Raw genomic sequence first — 19,935 nt, 5'->3', positions numbered from 1 at the left:
AATAACAACACACCGCTCGGGTTCAGATCGGGGGGGGGGCGTTCCTCCCAACAAAATACAAAATACAATTATTAATTCAAAACTCCGAGTTAGTTTTTACGAAATTTACAAATTGAAAACCTGCTTTTGGCTGATGAGATGTGAAAATACATTTTTTAAAAAAGCTTTTAAATGATCTTTTTCACGAATAGCGTACGGGAGTCTCCGCTCCCGTACCACCAGACTCACTAACAGCTTTGTCTACCAAGCCGCCAGGATGTTGAACTCCTCTTCTTCCAGCCCCAGAGTAAACAATTCGGACCCTGTATCCTCTGAGTCACAAAAATAGCAAGACTATCCTCATATATGGAAATTGCACAACCTGCCGCTATTTTTTATTATATTTATTTTTATCTATCAATGCTGCTATTGACTTTGCACTGACAACTCATTGCTGCCAGACCCTGACTTTAAGTCTCCTCAAGTTCAATTCACATGCACTTTACATGTTGTTCCCTGATTACATACTGCAAAAAAATTGTTATACACACAGGATACGTTGTTGTTATGTTGTTGTTCTGTGCACTTTATGGTTCGTCCCGTCCTGTATTGTTTGTCTATCGTACGCAAGGGATAGTGAGAAACGTAATCTCGATACCTTTATATGGCTAGTACATGTAAAGGAATTGACAATAAAACTCTCTGACTCTGAATATTCTAAACCAAGGAAACCCCACGACGACATGGGGAGAACATGCAAACACCAAGCACATGTAATCGCAGACTCGAACCCGGGTCCCAAAGGTGTGAGGCAAATGTGATGCTGCAAAAAATTACTAACATTTTAGGCAAATTATCAAAAAAAAATTTCGTAGTCATGCAATTTTTTATTGAATGTGTAATCAAGCTTCAGTTCCAGTTGATTGTCTGTTTCATTTACTTTCAAACGGCCATGCAATTTATTGATTTATTGTTCTTAAATGTTAAAACACTTGTGATATCCCATCGACCTATTGTATCTGTTATGAAAATAAAGCATAAAAAAATCTCGGAACAAACATGGCTGCCTCTGCGAACACCGTAGCCTACTTCCCAGCTCCGCGTCAGTCGTGACAAACACGCTGTTATGGTGTGTTGTTGCTTTATAATATTTTAGCAAATTTGGAGCGAGATTCTTTTTTCCCGAGAGACAAACAAACAAGAAACACGAACTAGTCAAACCACATTAAACGCTTTATAATATTTTAGTACATTCATAGCGATATTACTTTATCGAGAAGCAAACAAATCACAAACAAATAAAAGACACTAACAAGTCTGGTAAAAATCTGATATTGCATGCTAGGACACTGTTTACGGTAATATGGAATTCTCTAAATCTACCACATACATCTATAACTATTAATACATTTAATAAAATAAACATTTTAAATATTTAGAAAGTAGAATTACTGTTGACTGAATAAGCCGCCATGTTGAACACAGGATAGGGTTACAGGAAATGACGCTTTCCAAAGCGCAACTTCCGTTTAATGTTGGTTTTGGCTTGCTATTCAAAGCCGGGAAAAGCGGGAATTTTTGAAGGCGTAGTGTTATCATTCTTGAATGTCCAGAAAAAACTCTGAAATTTACTACTAATATATTTATCTCTTTCTCAGGATACCTAATACTCATCGTTATTCATATAAAAATTCCATGCGGAAATGTTAGTCTAATGTGATTGAAGTGTCCTATATATTTTTTCCCTCAAAATAAATCACTATTTATCCGTGCTGCAAACTCATCGGAGACCAGGTAAGTGAAACTGATCACAAGATCTTAACATGTAAAATATTACATTCATGTCTGATAATAACAACGGAACAGGTGTGTCGATTTTTGATCGTTTTATCAGTTTTTGCTGATTTCTTCCGTAGTGCAAAGTCCGAATCGATGTGGCCGCTTTCAAAATGTCTGACTCCCGATTTCCTATTCGAATCGTTTTTTTAATTATACCCCTTGTATTTATTGCTTCGGGCTCTGTAGGCTGCGTACCGGACTGATTTTTTTTTTAACGTGTACTGCACTCATTGTTTGGTGGGTGTGCATTTAATCAGGTAGATCTGCATTACCTGCGCTTGTAGCAGAAGGACTCGGCAAGAAAGAAGGATGAAAGAAAACATCTGGAATATCAGCGCTACAGAAGGTTAGTAGCTAGTTAACATAGATCAGGGGTAGGCAGTCTAATCCTCAATGATCCAGTGTATATGTAGGTTTTTGATAAGACCTGTATGGAGCGCTGAGTGTAGAAGATAGTTCCCTTCGTATACAATGCAGTACACCGATACAAGGGGTAAAGGCAAACACCACCTACAATGACAAATGCTCAACTGACGAGCCAGGGCCTAAGCCCAAGCCATAAAATATAAAGGGAAAAACACAGGTGCCACACATGAGGGCAATCAGGGCAGGATAACTGGTAATTACTAGGCACAATAGGGTAACACACAATAGGTAGGAGGTACAGCGGATGGGACTACTATTGGCACCACTGGACCTGACTGGAAATATTCTGGACTGGCGACAGTACTGGCAAGTTGGACTGGTGCTGAGACTCAGGATATTGCTGATTGGCAGGCAGTCCTTTTAAGACAGTGGTTCTGAAACTCAGTCCTTGGGCCCCACTGCCCTGCTTGTTTTCCAGCTATCCCTGCCACACACACAAGTCCCAGCTGTCTTTCAGCTTCTGATTGACTGAACACACCTGATCCAGGTAATCAGCAGTGTGTGGGGCAGGAATAGCTTGGAAAACAAGCAGGGCAGTGGGGCCTGAGGACCGAGTTTGAGAACCACTGGGTTAGAGTCAAACATTCTGTCACAAACTACTGGGCCCAGGTGAAGGGAGACAGGACTACATGTGCCAGCACAAGGGACATAATGAACAAAAAATGACAGGAAAAGAGTGAACATTAAAGACGCCAACAGCGACAACAACAAGCCTGACAAGGGTGGGTTGGTTTGGGGGTATGAAATCTGTGCCTTACTAATTAGACATTTAGTGGCATGTTCATGTGAATATAAGTAGGTGAGAGGGCTGCTCCTGAATTCTGTAATGAAGATTATGTCCATCTCTTTGAACGTATGTCAATCTCTCCAGCTGGACAACATCATGTTAATTACCCTGCTGAAGCAAATGGAACAGCTTTCCTGCCTGGGACCAGCACAACCCTGATTCCTGGTAACCAGACTGCCATCACGGCTCATACTGGAGGCAACGCTGCTGCGCCCCAAATCTGTCAGTCCCATATTACTGGTGATGTAAATTTCAGCATCAATCTCCAAGGTAAAGAATGTCTAATATACCTTGCATCTCAGTGGGTGTAACCCTGCCTACGTCTGATTATTCCAGAAAGACTCAGTGAACGATGACTCATTAAGGACGATAGCTACTTACTGTATGTATATAATTCCACTGGTGCTATCTGGTCCTTTTATGTGGGTGTAGCACTGATTGGAACAATAACACTGTTGTGTCTTAATTACTCAATATTTTGTGTGAATATGTTATTGTTTGCACCACCATCGAGGTGGTGTAGAGTAGTATCTTGTATTGTTCTTACAACTACTGGTAATTCAATATCTGTTGAGGCATAAAGAGAATTTCAATAATGATCAGTAAAGTAATTCACCCTTATGTAACAATTGATACATATATATGTTTGTGTTTTGTATTTTTAATCCTTTAATAAGTCCATAGCATGCCAATTATTACTGTATGAAACCTCTTTAATGCAAATATATTTTCAATACTTTTCAATAATATGCAGTTTTATTGTGTGTCTTATGTCCTGTGATGGGTTGGCGCCCCATCCTGGGATGTTCCCGTTATGGTGCCCATAGCCTCCAGGATAGGCTCCAGACCCCCCATGACCCTGAATAGGACAAGTGGTTTCAGGAAATGGATGGATATATGAATTTTTATGTCATTTTTGTATCCCAAAGTCCAAAAATGTCAGGTGGCACAACTGTCTGAACAAATGAGCAGAATAAGAAAACTACTGAAACTGGTATTTGTGATTAAAAAAATACATGAATTGGTTTGCTGTGATTCTGTTTGAAACCTTTAAAAAAACCTAACTCTCCCCATGCAGGATAACGTGCGACGTGTCGAAAATGCAGGATAACTTATACATTAGAATAAAATAGTCTAGGGGTGAGCAATCTTACCCAGAAAGGGCCGCTGTGTGTGCGGGTTTTCACTGCAACTACCCAATATGATTACTAATTAGAGGACTGATTGGCTGAAGTGTCCTCGCATCTTGGTTTGAATAGCTGACCTGAAAGTTATCCCAAAAACATTGATACACAATGGCCCTTTGCAGATAAGATTGCACACACCTGAAGTAGTCTATTAATAAATACTATTTAAATGAGTCTAGTGGTGTGGAGGTCTCATCCTGACAGAATTGAGAGAGAGTTGTACAGTTTAATGACCACAGGGTGACAGGATCACCTGTGGTACTCAGTTGCACTCTGCTGATAGAAGTCTCCTGTTGAAGGAGCTCTAGTAGCTGTTCGGGGTGCAGTGCAGAGGGTCGGCTAGGGATATGGTTTGTGTTCAGGGTGCAGTGCAGAGGGTTGGCTAGGGATATGGTTAGTGTTCTGGGTGCAGTGCGGAGAGTCTACTAGGGATATGGTTAGTGTTTGGGGTGCAGTGCAGAGGGTTGGCTAGGGATATGGTTAGTGTTCAGGGTGCAGTGCAGAGGGTCTGCTAGGGATATGGTTTGTGTTCAGGGTGCAGTGCAGAGGGTCGGCTAGGGATATGGTTAGTGTTCGGGGTGCAGTGCAGAGGGTCGGCTAGGGATATGGTTAGTGTTCGGGGTGCAGTGCAGAGGGTCGGCTAGAGATATGGTTAGTGTTTGGGGTGCAGTGCAGAAGGTCTACTAGGGATATGGTTAGTGTTCTGGGTGCAGTGCAGAGTGTCTACTAGAGATATGGTTAGTATTTGGGGTGCAGTGCAGAGGGTTGGCTAGGGATATGGTTAGTTTTCATTGCAGTCTTCAATGCATGGCTAGGTCTGCACAGTTTCCATGTCAGGTGGTACAACCAATGGTAAACCATGAAAATACAAACTTGATGTCAAGGACAAAAGTTTGTACAGGTGTCCAAGCAGATGTCAGTTTAATTTAAATTGAGCTTGAAGAGGCCAATATTAATTAATATTAGTACTAATCATGAATGCAAAAAAAGTCTGGTGCCTTGTAGACATCTTATGAAGGTTTTCATTTGGAAAAAAATTGTAAAATACACTGTTCAAAAAATTAAAAGAACACTTTAATCAGAGTATAACATCAAGTCAGTTAAACTTATGGGATATTGGTCTGGTCAGTTAAGTAGCAGAGGGGGTTGTTAATCAGTTTCTACTGGTTTGGTGTTAATGAAATTAACAGGTGCACTAGAGGGGCAACAATGAGACGACCCCCAAACAGGAAAGGTTTCACAGGTCCCTCCTCATCATTTCTGACTTTTTTCACTTGTTTTGCATTTGGTGACGGTCAGTGTCACTACTGGCAGCATGAGGCGATACCTGGACCCTACAGAGGCTGCACAGGTAGCCCAACTCCTCCAGGATGGCGCATCAATATGTGCCATTGCCAGAAGGTTTGCTGTGTCTCCCAGCACAATTTCAAGGGCATGGAGGAGATTCCAGGAGACAGGCAGTTACACTAGGAGAGCTGGACAAGGCCGTAGAAGGTCCTTAACCCATCAGCAGGACCGGTATCTGCTCCTTTGTGGATGAGAACTACTGGAGCCATACAAAATGACCTCCAGCAGGCCACTGGTGTGAATGTTTCTGACCAATCAGAAACAGACTTCATGAGGGTGGTCTGATGTCCTCTAGTGGGCCCTGTGCTCACTGCCCGGCATCGTGGAGCTTGATTGGCATTTGCCATAGAATACCAGAATTGGCAGGTCTGCCACTGGCACCCTGTGTGTTTCACAGATGAGAGCAGGTTCACCTTGAGTACATGTGACAGATGCACCAATTTTTCAGTTTTTTGGGCTGTCTTTGAATTCTGCCCTCTGTAGATTGATAATTTCATTTCCATCAAACGATGTGGCATCCTTTCATTCCTAACACATTACCCAGTCAGTATAGATATCCAGCATGATTTTTTTCTCCATTGAGATATGATGTGTTTTCAAAGTGTTCCTTTAATCTTTTTAAGCAGTGTATGTTTTTTGGTTGCATTACCTGACAGTTATCACCCATTATCTGAATTTTTATTCCTCTCCAGGCTTGTCTAATAAAATCTGATTTAACTTGTAATGCTGTGGTGTGCATTAAGTTAATTCTCTCAGTTTAACCTTGTCACCACCCCAATTAGACTCATTTGCCACTGAGTCATTTGCTGCGTTCCATTTGCCTTGGGATCTGATCCGTCACATTCACTAAAAACTCGGAAAAACCGAGTTGGATTTGTTCCATTTGCCACAGAAGTAGCAATACCATGGACCCATATGAAAAAGCAAGATTTTTTGCTTAGCCGGACAACTTGTCGGGTTTAAGGTACCTTAGTTTAAATAGCCATTATCTTTGTTCACATGCAATTAATCCGAACTACCTTAAATCCGACAAATAATCCGACTAATGAAATCCAATTCTAGCCCGGTTAAGTTAGCCATTGTTAGCAATATCAGTTGATAACACATTACGCGTGGTGCTTCACGTATAGAACTCAGTAGCAACACGTCCACAGATAAGTTGGACGGTATAGCGTGTGCGACCGATTTAATGAGCCACAAATGAGAAGTAGTGCTTTAACAGTATAAAACTACAACTTTCCCTTCTGTTGATAAAGAGCGCAGCCATCTTTGATTCTGAACTCGGGATCCTCTGTGCTGCTCCGAGAAACGGGAGTGTGCATGTCGTCTCTTCCGGCTTCAAAACTCGGAATCCGACTTGGAATCCGAGTTCCGAGGGCAAATGGAATGCACCAATTGACAGTGTTGTGCACTGCACTGTTTGTACGCTGTGGGACCATCCACTGTAGGTGTTACAGGAAAAATAGAGGGAATGAAAAGCCTGTGTGATGGATTAATGAGAATTTCACGTATCAATAGTGTCGTCTTTTTGTTGCAGGTTATGGGGATGGAGGAGGGCGTGGCCAGAAGCGGCAAAGGTAGGGGTCTCACTCTCAGTCCTGTTATTTATGGGGATGGAGGAGGGTGTGGCCGGAAGCGGCAAAGGTAGGGGTCTCACGCTTAGTCCTGTTATTTATGGGGATGGAGGAGGGCGTGGGTGGAAGCGGCAAAGGTAGGGGTCTCACGCTTAGTCCTGTTGTTTATGGGGATAAAGGAGGGTGTGGCCGGAAGCGGCAAAGGTAGGGGTCTCACGGTCAGTCCTGTTATTTATGGGGATTGAGGAGGGCGTGGCTGGAAGCAGCAAAGGTAGGGGTCTCACGCTTAGTCCTGTTATTTATGGGGATGGAGGAGGGCGTGGGTGGAAGCGGCAAAGGTAGGGGTCTCACGCTTAGTCCTGTTGTTTATGGGGATGGAGGAGGGTGTGGCCGGAAGCGGCAAAGGTAGGGGTCTCACGGTCAGTCCTGTTATTTATGGGGATTGAGGAGGGCGTGGCTGGAAGCAGCAAAGGTAGGGGTCTCATGCTTAGTCCTGTTATTTATGGGGATGGAGGAGGGTGTGGCCGGAAGTGGCAAAGGTAGGGGTCTCACGCTTAGTCCTGTTATTTATGGGGATGGAGGAGGGCGTGGCTGGAAGCAGCAAAGGTAGGGGTCTCATGCTTAGTCCTGTTATTTATGGGGATGGAGGAGGGTGTGGCCGGAAGCGGCAAAGGTAGGGGTCTCACGCTTAGTCCTGTTATTTATGGGGATGGAGGAGGGCGTGGCTGGAAGCAGCAAAGGTAGGGGTCTCATGCTTAGTCCTGTTGTTTATGGGGATGGAGGAGGGTGTGGCCGGAAGCGGCAAAGGTAGGGGTCTCACGGTCAGTCCTGTTATTTATGGGGATTGAGGAGGGCGTGGCTGGAAGCAGCAAAGGTAGGGGTCTCACGCTTAGTCCTGTTATTTATGGGGATGGAGGAGGGCGTGGGTGGAAGCGGCAAAGGTAGGGGTCTCACGCTTAGTCCTGTTGTTTATGGGGATGGAGGAGGGTGTGGCCGGAAGCGGCAAAGGTAGGGGTCTCACGGTCAGTCCTGTTATTTATGGGGATTGAGGAGGGCGTGGCTGGAAGCAGCAAAGGTAGGGGTCTCACGCTTAGTCCTGTTATTTATGGGGATGGAGGAGGGTGTGGCCGGAAGTGGCAAAGGTAGGGGTCTCACGCTTAGTCCTGTTATTTATGGGGATGGAGGAGGGCGTGGCTGGAAGCAGCAAAGGTAGGGGTCTCATGCTTAGTCCTGTTATTTATGGGGATGGAGGAGGGCGTGGGTGGAAGCAGCAAAGGTAGGGGTCTCATGCTTAGTCCTGTTATTTATGGGGATGGAGGAGGGTGTGGCCGGAAGTGGCAAAGGTAGGGGTCTCACGCTTAGTCCTGTTATTTATGGGGATGGAGGAGGGCGTGGGTGGAAGCGGCAAAGGTAGGGGTCTCGCGCTTAGTCCTGTTGTTTATGGGGATGGAGGAGGGCGTGGCCAGAAGTGGCAAAGGTAGGGGTCTCACGCTTAGTCCTGTTGTTTATGGGGATGGAGGAGGGCGTGGCCAGAAGTGGCAAAGGTAGGGGTCTCACGCTTAGTCCTGTTGTTTATGGGGATGGAGGAGGGCGTGGCCGGAAGCGGCAAAGGTAGGGGTCTCACGCTTAGTCCTGTTGTTTATGGGGATGGAGGAGGGCGTGGCCGGAAGCGCCAAAGGTAGGGGTCTCACGCTCAGTCCTGTTATTTATGGGGATGGAGGAGGGCGTGGCCAGAAGTGGCAAAGGTAGGGGTCTCACGCTTAGTCCTGTTGTTTATGGGGATGGAGGAGGGCGTGGCCGGAAGCGGCAAAGGTAGGGGTCTCACGCTTAGTCCTGTTGTTTATGGGGATGGAGGAGGGCGTGGCCGGAAGCGCCAAAGGTAGGGGTCTCACGCTCAGTCCTGTTATTTATGGGGATGGAGGAGGGCGTGGCCAGAAGTGGCAAAGGTAGGGGTCTCACGCTTAGTCCTGTTATTTATGGGGATGGAGGAGGGCGTGGCCGGAAGTGGCAAAGGTAGGGGTCTCACGCTTAGTCCTGTTATTTATGGGGATGGAGGAGGGCGTGGCCAGAAGCGGCAAAGGTAGGGGTCTCACGCTCAGTCCTGTTATTTATGGGGATGGAGGAGGGCGTGGCCAGAAGTGGCAAAGGTAGGGGTCTCACGCTTAGTCCTGTTATTTATGGGGATGGAGGAGGGCGTGGGTGGAAGCGGCAAAGGTAGGGGTCTCACGCTTAGTCCTGTTGTTAGTAGTTCTTTGCACAGAGCTTTGATTCGTCATCACTCCTATATGCATGTGTGCCATAAGTGTATTGTCTGTTATTGTATTTTATTTTATATGACTTTTGTGCCAAAGCATTGCATTTTATGAGGAAACAATAAAATTGTTTGGAAAATCTAGAATTTTTAAAAATTATCTATCTATTTTAGGTTAAATTTTGTTTTTTTTTTTCAAAATCTTTTGTCAGATATCCAGCACCACCGAGTGACGTACTATTTGATTGTACTGAATCCTTGAACAAGATACAGAGAGTTCAGGTGAGGTTTTTCTGGAGATTTTACAAGTCTAACGGAAACTGTACTGGGGTGGGAAAAATCTGGTGAAATACTTACCCACATAAATCTTCTTGTAGAGTCACATGGATAACTAAAACGTTTAGTTTTAATACTATTAAAACATCCAATTGTCTACATGGCTGATTTACAGTATGGGTGGAGGCCATCTCACTAGCTCACTTTCCATATCAACAAAACATTTGTCTGTCTGTTCTACTCTGACCTTTACTCTTAACAGCCATGACAAATCTGTGTTTACAGTGAGATTTGGACAAGGATTTGTAGTGTTTGTGGTGTTGGAGTTCAGTTTTCCTGAAATTAGATTTTAAAAATTGGAAAATATCGCCTTGCTTACAGTATCGCAGTATATCGAGTCCTAACCCCAGGACCATAACACATATCATATTGGCAGATTCTAGTCAATATATTGCCCTACCGGCAGAGTTGGATAATTGAGGTCCAGAGAGTAAAAGTCCAGACCGGGATTTTGTTTCAACCAACCAGTTGAGTACTCTGTGACTTTTTATTGTCACAGAGTGGTTGATCTGGACTTCTACTCTCTGGACCTGATTTACCCAACTCGCCCTACCGGAAATACACTATGCTACTATCTTTTACTGCATGAAAAAAATATAACTGCTGTCTGCTTTTTTTTTGTATTTATGAAATGCTTCCTGACCAGATCAAACTGCATTGTGGGCCGCATATGCTCCGAGGGCTAGATGCTCCCCACCCCTGATTTAGCAAGAGGCTGAACAGCAGTGCAGTGAATCGGGGGCTAGGTGCTCCCCATCCCTGATTTAGCAAGAGGCTGAACAGCAGTGCAGTGAATCGGGGGCTAGATGCTCCCCACCCCTGATTTAGCGAGAGGCTGAACAGCAGTGCAGTGAATCGTGGGCTAGATGCTCCCCACCCCTGATTTAGCGAGAGGCTGAACAGCAGTGCAGTGAATCGGGGGCTAGATGCTCCCCACCCCTGATTTAGCGAGAGGCTGAACAGCAGTGCAGTGAATCGGGGGCTAGATGCTCCCCACCCCTGATTTAGCGAGAGGCTGAACAGCAGTGCAGTGAATACACTAAGTTGTATTTATAATACGATTTAAAGTAAAGACTTTTTTCATTGTTTTCCCCAAAGATGGATCCATCATTATGCTCAGAGCCAAAGAAACCAAGAACAGGTGAGTTTTTTTTATTCGACTTACCTAACATCAGTGAGATGATGATACTCTTAAGCCACTTGTTGACTATTAGCTGACAGTAGATAAAGAAAAACTATAAGCAGCAACATCAGCCAATAATGATTAAAAAAGGACAAAAGTAAATACCTATGTACAATAAAATATTAAGATTTCCAATATATCTTACAATTTGCAGCTGTTGAGGAGCCAGATTGGCTACATGTGCTACTAGACTGAGCTTCCAATAAGCGACTAGTAACTATGGCAAATTAGAATTGGTGATATAAAACTCATGCTTAGAGCCTAACATTAGAAAGGCTATTCAAATCAAATCACCATGAGAACTTGGTTCATACCAGACAAGTGCAAAATAGAGGTAAAGAGCATCCAGTGATACCAAGTGTGACCACGATAATGAAATAGTCCATGCAGACAGAGAGCAGGGCAAGGAGGGTCACTGGGGGTGAGTTTGTTGATATCTTCTCGGATCTCTACAGTACCAGGTTTAAAAGTAGGTTTATTTGTTATTTTAGGGTGTGTATATTTGCATGTATTGCCATTCTCTTCAATCACTCAACTTTTTCCCTCTAGATTACTCCTTTGCAGTTGTCCAGGAGAAGCATAAATCTAATTTGAAGAGAAAATTTGAAAACGTATCTGAGGGAATTTCACGGGCAGGGAAATCGATTCATCTAAATAGTGTGTTTACAAACCTCGACATAATAGAAGGTGACATGGAAAAGGTCCTTGATGAACATGAGATATGTCAGATTGAAATTGCCCCCAGAAAGGAAACATCTACAATTCCTATACATGATATCTTAAAACCCTTAGAAGGTGAAATGAAAACCATCAGAACCGTGCTGACGAAGGGGATCGCAGGAATTGGAAAGACTTTTTCTGTGAACAAGTTCATTCTTGACTGGGCAAATGGCAAAAAGAATCAAGACATCGATTTTGTTTTCCAATTTAGTTTTCGTGAACTGAATTTAATGAAACAAAAATTCAGTCTAATGAAACTTGTTTATCAATTCTACCCAGAAATAAAGGAGCTACATGGACTTGAAAACTACAAAATTTTGTTTATCCTTGATGGCTTTGATGAGTGTCGATTTCCTTTGAAATTCAAGAATAATGAGTGCCAATCCTCTTTAAAAACTAAACTGCCTTTGGATGAATTGCTAACAAACCTCATCTGGGGGAATATGTTTCGCTCTGCCTGCCTCTGGATCACCTCCCGACCAGCAGCAGCCAGTCAGATCCCCCCTGAATGTGTCGACCGAATATCAGTAATACAAGGATTCAATGATTTCCAGAAGGAGGAATACTTCAGAAACAGATTCTCTGATGGTAACCTAATTACCAAAATAATCTCACATGTCAAGTCATCCAGAAGCATCTACATCATGTGCCACATACCGCTTTGCTGTTGGATTGCAGCCACTGTTCTTAAAGAATTTTTTACTCGGAAAGATAGAGAAATTCCCACGACTTTGACACAAATGTACACTCACTTCCTGCTCATTCAAATAAATAGAAATGAAAAGTATTTTGAAGAGAATGATGAAGGTACAAGGAGGACAGCAGTAGATCATCAGAAGATCATTCAGAATCTAGGGAAACTAGCTTTTCAAGAGTTGTATAAGAAGAATGCCTTATTTTCTGAGGAGGACTTGAAAGATTGTGGTATAGATGTCCGTGACGTTTTATACTCTGGAATCTGCACAGAAATAATAAAAGAGGAGTGTTTTCAAATTTATAAGGTGTACTGTTTTGTTCACCTGAGCATTCAAGAGTATCTTGCTGCTCTTCATGTGTTTTATTTATTTGTCAACAAGACCATGAAGCCACTGGATGATTTTTTCAAGATGAAGCCTAGAGTTTTACACGGCTTGCACAAAGCTGCAGTGGATAAGGCCCTTAGCTGTCAAAGTGGACACCTGGATCTTTTCCTTCGCTTCCTACTGGGAATTTCACTGGACTCCAATCAGCGACTTCTTGAAAACCTTCTGCCTTTGAGAAAAAACAGCTCACATAGCATTATGAGAACAACCCAGTACATCATCAAAATTTTGAATGGGAGGAAAATTTCTGCAGACAGAGGCATCAACCTTGTGCACTGTTTGATGGAGCTGAACTATAGCTCCCTAGTGGAGAAAGTCCAAAAGCTTGAAAGCCCTGGTTCAGCTAGGAAGCTTTCTCTGACGGAGTGTTCAGCACTGGCTTATGTACTTTTGCTGCCACACAATGTTTGTGATGAATTGGATCTGAAGAAGTTTAACGTGCCAGATGCGGGTCTTTGCCGACTTGCCCCTGTGATAAGATCAAGGAAAACTGCTGTGTAAGTAGTACAAGTTTTTTTTTAATCACCTAGTGAATACATCCATCCATCCATTTTCCAAACTGCTTATCTTACTGGGTCGCGGGGGGTCCAGAGCCTATCCTGGAGCAATGGGCACGAGGTAGGGAACAGCCCAGGATGGGGGGCCAGCCCATCGCAGGGCACACTCACACACTATTTACGCACACATTCACACCTACGGGCAACTTAGCAACTCCAATTAGCATCAGCATGTTTTTGGACTGTGGGGAGAAACTGGAGTACCTGGAGGAAACCCCAGGACGACATGGGGAGAACATGCAAACTCCACACACATGTGACCCAGGCAGAGACTCGAACCCGGGTCCCAGAGGTGTGAGGCAACAGTGCTAATCACTACACCACCATGCCACCTCCACCTAGTGAATCAGTTCATGAATTCACTCATTAGTAAATCAGTTCGCTGTTTTTTATTATACTCCAACTGAACCCTGATTGGCTTATTTTTAAGAAATCATCATTTTATAGCACCCCTCCATGAATCGCCAGCTTATCATGGTGGAGGAGTTTGTGTGCCTCCATCATCCTAGGAGCCACGTTGTTGGGGGTAATCGCCCCTGGTAGGGTCTCCCAAGGCAAAATGGTCCTATGTGAGCAGCCAGACTAAGTGTGAATCAGTCAACTTCTATGAGGAAAGATAGAATAATGGACCGTCTTACCCCGCCCAGACTGGGGAGACTGGGGCCTAGCCTTGGAGCCAGGCCTGGGGTAGGAGCTCAAGATCTGCACCCATGAGGCCTGGCCGGTCATAGCACGAAGAAGTAACATAGGTCCGCCCTCCTGTGGGTCCATCACCTGCAGGGGGAGCCGTGGGAGTCAGGGGCCATGTAGATTGGGTGGCAGTCAAAGCCAGGGGCCTCTGCGGACCGATTGGTGGCTACCAAAACTGGCTTTAGGTACATGGAATGTAACCTCTCTGGTGGGAAAGGAGCCTAAGCTGGTGCAAGAGGTAGAGAGATAAGGGCTGGATATAGTTGGGCTCACCTTGACGCATGGCTCGGACTCTGTTACCAAACTCCTATGCATAGGAGCAAACTCCTGTAAAGGGGCTGGACTCTATTCTACTCTGGAGTTGCCCATGGAGAGGGAGACCTCCCTTTGACTTTGTGTCGGGGAATGGACTCTGACGGTTGTTTGTGCGTACACTTCTTGGAGGCCCTGGAGTTGGTGCTGGAAGGAGCCCCATCTGGGGACTCCATTATTCTGATGGGGGACTTTAATGCTCACATGGGTAATGACAGTGAAACCTGGAAAGGTGTGATTGGGAGCAATGGCCTGCTCAGTCGGAATCCGAACAGTGATCTGTTATTGGACTTCTGTGCTAATCACAGCTAATCCATAACAAACTCCATGTTTGAGCCTAAGGGTGTTCATAAGCGCACCTGGCACCAGAGCACCTAAGGCCACAGTTCAGTGTTTTTTGCAGATTAGTTACAGCTTCAAGCGGAGGGGTTTAAGTATCTTGGGGTCTTGATTTGATTTGATTTGATTTGATGAAACCCTTTATTGCTGTTGCAATATACCATGTCACTAGTCACGAGTACCAGCGAAAAAACTGGCCATCAACCCGACCATACATATACACAAACATCACAGTAGGGGGTAGACCGGTCGGGAGACAGGGGAAGAGAGAAGAAAAGAAACAGAATAACATGAGGAGAGAGGAGAGAAGAAGGGAGTGAGAGATAGACAGATTGGCGCGGCGTTGGCAGTAATGCGGATGCTGTACTGTTCTGTTTTGGTGAAGAAGGAGCTGAGCCAGAGGGCAAAGCTCCCAATATACCAGTCGATCTACGTTCCTACCCTCACCTATGGTCATGAGCTCTGGGCAGTGACCCAGATCACAAATACAAGTGGCTAAAATAAGCTTCCTTCACAGGATGTCTGGGCTCAGCCTTTGAGATAGGGTGAGGGGCTCAGATATTCGGGAGGGGCTCGAAGTAGAGCGGCTGCTCCTCTGCATCGAAAGGAGCCATCTGAAGTGGTTTGAGCATCTATGTAGGATGCCTCCTCTATGGCTCCCTGGGGTGTGTTAAGGTACATTACATCATCATTAAGACAGGAGAATACAGAAACGGGGAAAAGGGAGGACAAAGAAAGCTAGATGACAACAGAGGAGAGGAACCTAAAACCCGAGTAGGAAGCATAAAGTCTCTGGGGGTCCAAGGTCAACTGGCTGCCGAAGCCCCCTGGGCATCCTAACATTATAGAAAAAGAAAGAATGAGCTTGTTTGCTTTAAGTCAGAGGCAATGATTACTGAATGTTTTCCTTTACAGGTTTAACCACTGCAAACTCTCGCTCGAATCGTGTAAAGTACTGGCCTCGGTTCTCGAGTCAGCCAGGTCGCACCTTGTAGATCTGCATCTCAGCCACTGTGACCTGGGGGACCAGGCACTGGGAATCCTCTGTTCTGGGCTGAAGAGTCGGCAGTGTCAGCTGGAGAGACTGGACCTCAGCTTTAATAAACTGAGCAGTGCAGGAGTGAATCAGCTCTGTGACGTGCTCAGAGGGCCACAGTGTAAACTGCAGTATCTGGATCTCAGCAGCAATGACCTGCGGGACGCGGCAGTGAAGGTGCTCTGTGAGGCACTGCCTAGTCCACAGTGGAAATTACAGACAATGAAGTAATTAATTTTAACCTATTATATTTTATTAATGTGAAATTTGTTTGTTTCTCGTTTCAGTAATATAATAACATAATATCTACATGTAGCTGTAGATCATAAACTACAACCTATGCAAATGGTACAAGTTTAGTAACATGGAGAAAGCCGGATTGCCACATCCTTCTGCTCTAAACGAATATCTCATCTCTGCAGACTGTCAAGCTGTCGAATCACAGAGCAAGGTTTCGCTTCTCTGGCTTCAGCCCTCTGTTCAAACCCTCCACACCTCAAAGAGCTGGACCTGAGCAACAATAACCCTGGCAGGTCAGGGGCGGAGCTGCTCTCTGCTGCGGGGAACAACCTCACCTGCAAAGTGACGTAAGTTGACACAGTTAGTCCTCTGTGGGCAGAGAGGTCCATGTGACATGGGGAGTGGAGGAGGGGGTGGGACCTTTATTTGGGGTCATGGGTTTCTTAGTCTAAAGGAGAGAAAAGACTGTGGGACACCAGCTGGGGATCTCAGGGCTGTTTGTGATCATGGCTGGATGAAATGATCTGGACACCAGCTCGGGAACTCAGGGCTGTTTGTGATCATGGCTGGATGAAATGATCTGGACACCAGCTGGGGATCTCAGGGCTGTTTGTGATCATGGCTGGATGAAATGATCTGGACACCAGCTCGGGAACTCAGGGCTGTTTGTGATCATGGCTGGATGAAATGATCTGGACACCAGCTTGGGAACTCAGGGCTGTTTGTGATCATGGCTGGATGAAATGATCTGGACACCAGCTCGGGAACTCAGGGCTGTTTGTGATCATGGCTGGATGAAATGATCTGGACACCATCTTGGGAACTCAGGGCTGTTTGTGATTATGGCTGGATGAAATGATCTGGACACCAGCTTGGGAACTCAGGGCTGTTTGTGATTATGGCTGGATGAAATGATCTGGACACCAGCTCGGGAACTCAGGGCTGTTTGAGATCATGGCTTGTCTTCTAGCGTAATGGCGTGCAATGCTCAGGCTGGCCAGTGTGTGAACCCCCACAGCCCCGATCTTTTCTGTAACTCCTGTAATCTTTTCTCTTGCTGTTTCTTGCAGTTTGGGCCGAGGTGATGAGCGTAGATCTGACTTTCTGAAATGTAAGTAATTGTGTGCTTTTCTCTCTAAGAAATGACTTAGCAGCCAGTTGGAGCTAGTCCAGTTCATGACAGGCAGGTGCACTGCCCTCTAGCTGCAGCGACTGGTCAACAATTTTTATTGCTTCCACCGCCCAATACAGTCTGGAAAAGTATGGAATTTTAAAATGGAACAAAATACTGTAAAAGTAACTTCATATTTATTTTTTTCCCCTGCAGATGCCTGTAAGGTGATACTGGACCCCAACACAGTAAACAAGTTTTTATATATCAGTGATGCAGGCACAAAGGTGACCAGGAGGGGGCGACAGCAGCCATACCCACATCACCCAGGGAGATTCAGTGGCTGTAACCAAGTGCTGTGCAGAGCGGGCCTGCACGGCTGCTGTTACTGGGAGGCGGAGCTGGATGGATGTGAGGCGTATGTGGGGATGGCGTATGAAGGGATCGTCAGGAGCGCAGCGTGTCACGCGGCTCGCCTCGGTTACAGCGACAAGTCCTGGGCTCTGTACTGTTCAGCTGGCAAGGTCTCTGCATGTCATAACAAGGAGATCATTGATATCTCTGTGCCCCAGTCCAGTACCTGCAGGATCGGGGTGTACCTGGACTGGACAGGTGGCAGTCTGTCCTTCTACAGCGTCTCCTCTGACACGCTGACCCACCTCTACACCTTCCACTCCACATTCACTGAGGTCCTGTATCCAGGGTTCAGGCTCCTGAAGAAAAACACGTCGTGGACCCTCTGTCGGCTGCACTGAGAGACTTTTCTGTCTTCAGCCAGACACGATGACCAAAGAGGAAATAAATCAGGGATCATAGCGTCACGCACAAGATTGCGGAACTCAGTGACCTTCTTTCAGAGCTGTCATGTATTCAAAGCTAATTATTCTGCCCATCCAAATATGAGCGTTTGTTTGTATTTGGGTCCCCCTAGTGGTAGTATTTCCACGGCATTTCCACCATATTCTAGCTTAAATAAGGAAGTAAATTGGGTATTGACCACGTGTCAGAATCTGTTCTCATTTAATCTGCCTAATTTATTTTGCACGTGAAAGTGTGGTCTATAAGTAACTGTCTTTACATACCGATAATATAACAGATACCAAAGGAATATGTTACGTCCGTGTATGTGGCTGCGTATGTGTATTCATTTTTCTCTGCAGATCCCGTTCCGCAGTGGCGCCGATCCACTTCCTCGTTTTCCATTTCTCCCTACGAATGTCGTGCCAAAACTGGACGAACTAAGTTTTCGTCGCCTCCAGCCTCTCTCTGCTCTAAGCTTTTGCCACCTTTGTCTTCGCTTGCGATCTCAACACTCTCACTTTTGGATTATGATTTGGTTTTGGTTGTTCTGCTGTTGTATTTGTTCACCCGTCCTTTTGATACACTGTTTGACTAACGGCTATATTTTCTTTGCATTACGGCTTGTAATTGTTCGACTTCAATTGTAGTTGTAATTGTTCGACTCCATACATATTACATTTGAGGTTAATTCTGATCGTGTGTACTAATCTTCCTGAGATTCAGATACATCGTCCGTGATTCACCTATAATATTATTGTGTCAAGGTTAAACTTCTGGGATATTGATCTGGTCAGTTAAGTAGCAGAGGGGGTTGTTAATCAGTTTCAGCTGCTTTGGTGTTAATGAAATTATCAACAGGTGAACTAGAGGGGTAACAATGAGACGACCCCCCAAAACAGGAAAGGTTTAACAGGTGGAGGCCACTGGCATTTTGCCCTCCTCATCTTTTCTGATGGTTTTTTCACTAGTTTTGCATTTGGCGACGGTCAGTGTCACTACTGGTAGCATGAGGCGATACCTGGACCCTACAGAGGTTGCACAGGTAATCCAACTCCTCCAGGATGGCGCATCAATATGTGCCATGGCCAGAAGGTTTGCTGTGTCTCCCAGCACAGTCTCAAGGGCATGGAGGAGATTCCAGGAGACAGGCAGATACTCAAGGAGAGCTGGACAAGGCCGTAGAAGGTCCTTAACCCATCAGCAGGACCGGTATCTGCTCCTTTGTGGATGAGCACAGCTGGAGCCCTACAAAATGACCTCCAGCAGGCCACTGGTGTGAATGTCTCTGATCAGACAATCAGAAACAGACTTCATGAGGGTGACCTGAGGGCCCGACATCCTCTAGTGGGCCCTGTGCTCAGTGCCCAGCACCATGGAGCTCGATTGGCTTTTGCCATAGAATACCAGAATTTGCGGGTCTGCCACTGGCACCCTGTGCTTTTCACAGATGAGAGCAGGTTCACCCTGAGCACATGTGACAGACGTAAAAGGGTCTGGAGAAGCCATGGAGAACGTTATGCTGCCTGCAGCATTGTTCAGCATGACCGGTTTGGTGGTGGATCAGTGATGGTCTGGGGAGGCATATCCATGGAGGGACGCTCAGACCTCTACAGGCTAGACAACGGCACCTTGACTGCCATTAGGTATCAGGATGACATCCTTGAACCCATTGTTAGACCCTATGCTGGTGCAGTGGGTCCTGGGTTCCTCCTGGTGCACGACAATGCCCGGCCTCATGTAGCAAGAGCATGTAGGCAGTTCCTTGAGGATGAAGGAATTGATACCATTGACTGCCCCCCAGCCAATAGAACCAATAGAGCCAATAGATTTGGACCTAAATCCAATACAACACCTCTGAGATATTATGTTTCGTCCATCCGATGCCACCAGGTTGCACCTCAGACTGTCCAGAAGCTCAGTGATACCCTGGTCCAGATCTGAGAGGAGATCCCCCAGGAGACCATCCATGGTCTCATTAGGACCATGCACCGACATTGTCAGGCATGCATACAACCACATGGGGGCCGTACAAACTACTTAGTATGATTCTGAGTTACTGTAATGAAATTTCGGCAAAATGGACCAGCCTGCTGCATCACTTTTCACTTTGATTTTCGGGGTGTATTTGAATTCAGCCC

At 45.4% G+C, this 19,935-nt stretch overlaps 1 protein-coding gene and 1 long non-coding RNA gene across 5 annotated transcripts; both read left to right on the top strand.

The window, feature by feature from the left end:
- The first annotated feature begins 1,533 nt into the window (after positions 1-1,533).
- Positions 1,534-18,119, top strand: LOC125741612 (NLR family CARD domain-containing protein 3-like). Of its 3 annotated transcripts, none has more exons than XM_049012769.1 (11): positions 1,534-1,773; positions 2,080-2,164; positions 3,116-3,301; positions 7,103-7,142; positions 9,603-9,672; positions 10,825-10,867; positions 11,459-13,208; positions 15,525-15,872; positions 16,068-16,232; positions 16,956-16,996; positions 17,213-18,119. In XM_049012769.1, exons 2-11 carry the CDS (start codon positions 2,128-2,130, stop codon positions 17,749-17,751), a joined length of 3,219 nt encoding a protein of 1,072 aa, XP_048868726.1. In that variant the 5' UTR covers positions 1,534-1,773; positions 2,080-2,127; the 3' UTR covers positions 17,752-18,119. The 3 variants fall into 3 exon arrangements, with proteins under 3 accessions (XP_048868726.1, XP_048868725.1, XP_048868728.1); XM_049012768.1 differs by having other exon boundaries at positions 2,076-2,164; XM_049012771.1 differs by lacking the exons at positions 1,534-1,773; positions 2,080-2,164; positions 3,116-3,301; positions 7,103-7,142 and adding an exon at positions 9,189-9,219.
- On the top strand, positions 7,237-9,436 carry LOC125741619 (uncharacterized). Of its 2 annotated transcripts, XR_007397817.1 has the most exons (5): positions 7,237-7,276; positions 7,411-7,477; positions 8,014-8,080; positions 8,483-8,549; positions 9,287-9,436. It is a non-coding gene; the product is annotated as an uncharacterized LOC125741619 (long non-coding RNA). The 2 variants fall into 2 exon arrangements; XR_007397818.1 differs by lacking the exon at positions 7,411-7,477.
- Positions 18,120-19,935: the final 1,816 nt, after the last annotated feature.

This window comes from Brienomyrus brachyistius, chromosome 5 (genome assembly GCF_023856365.1).
Source record: "Brienomyrus brachyistius isolate T26 chromosome 5, BBRACH_0.4, whole genome shotgun sequence".
Taxonomy (NCBI): Eukaryota; Metazoa; Chordata; class Actinopteri; order Osteoglossiformes; family Mormyridae; genus Brienomyrus; species Brienomyrus brachyistius.
Note: the sequence above shows the minus strand (reverse complement) of the source record. Positions and strands in the feature narration are given on the sequence as shown.

Bases quoted from the DNA above. Each gene is read 5' to 3' on its own strand.
- LOC125741612 (XM_049012769.1), top strand. From the start codon at position 2,128: ATGAAAGAAAACATCTGGAATATCAGCGCTACAGAAG. The intron at 16,233-16,955 runs GTAAGTTGACAC...TGTTTCTTGCAG, and splicing joins AACCTCACCTGCAAAGTGAC to TTTGGGCCGAGGTGATGAGC. The intron at 16,997-17,212 runs GTAAGTAATTGT...TTTCCCCTGCAG, and splicing joins TAGATCTGACTTTCTGAAAT to ATGCCTGTAAGGTGATACTG.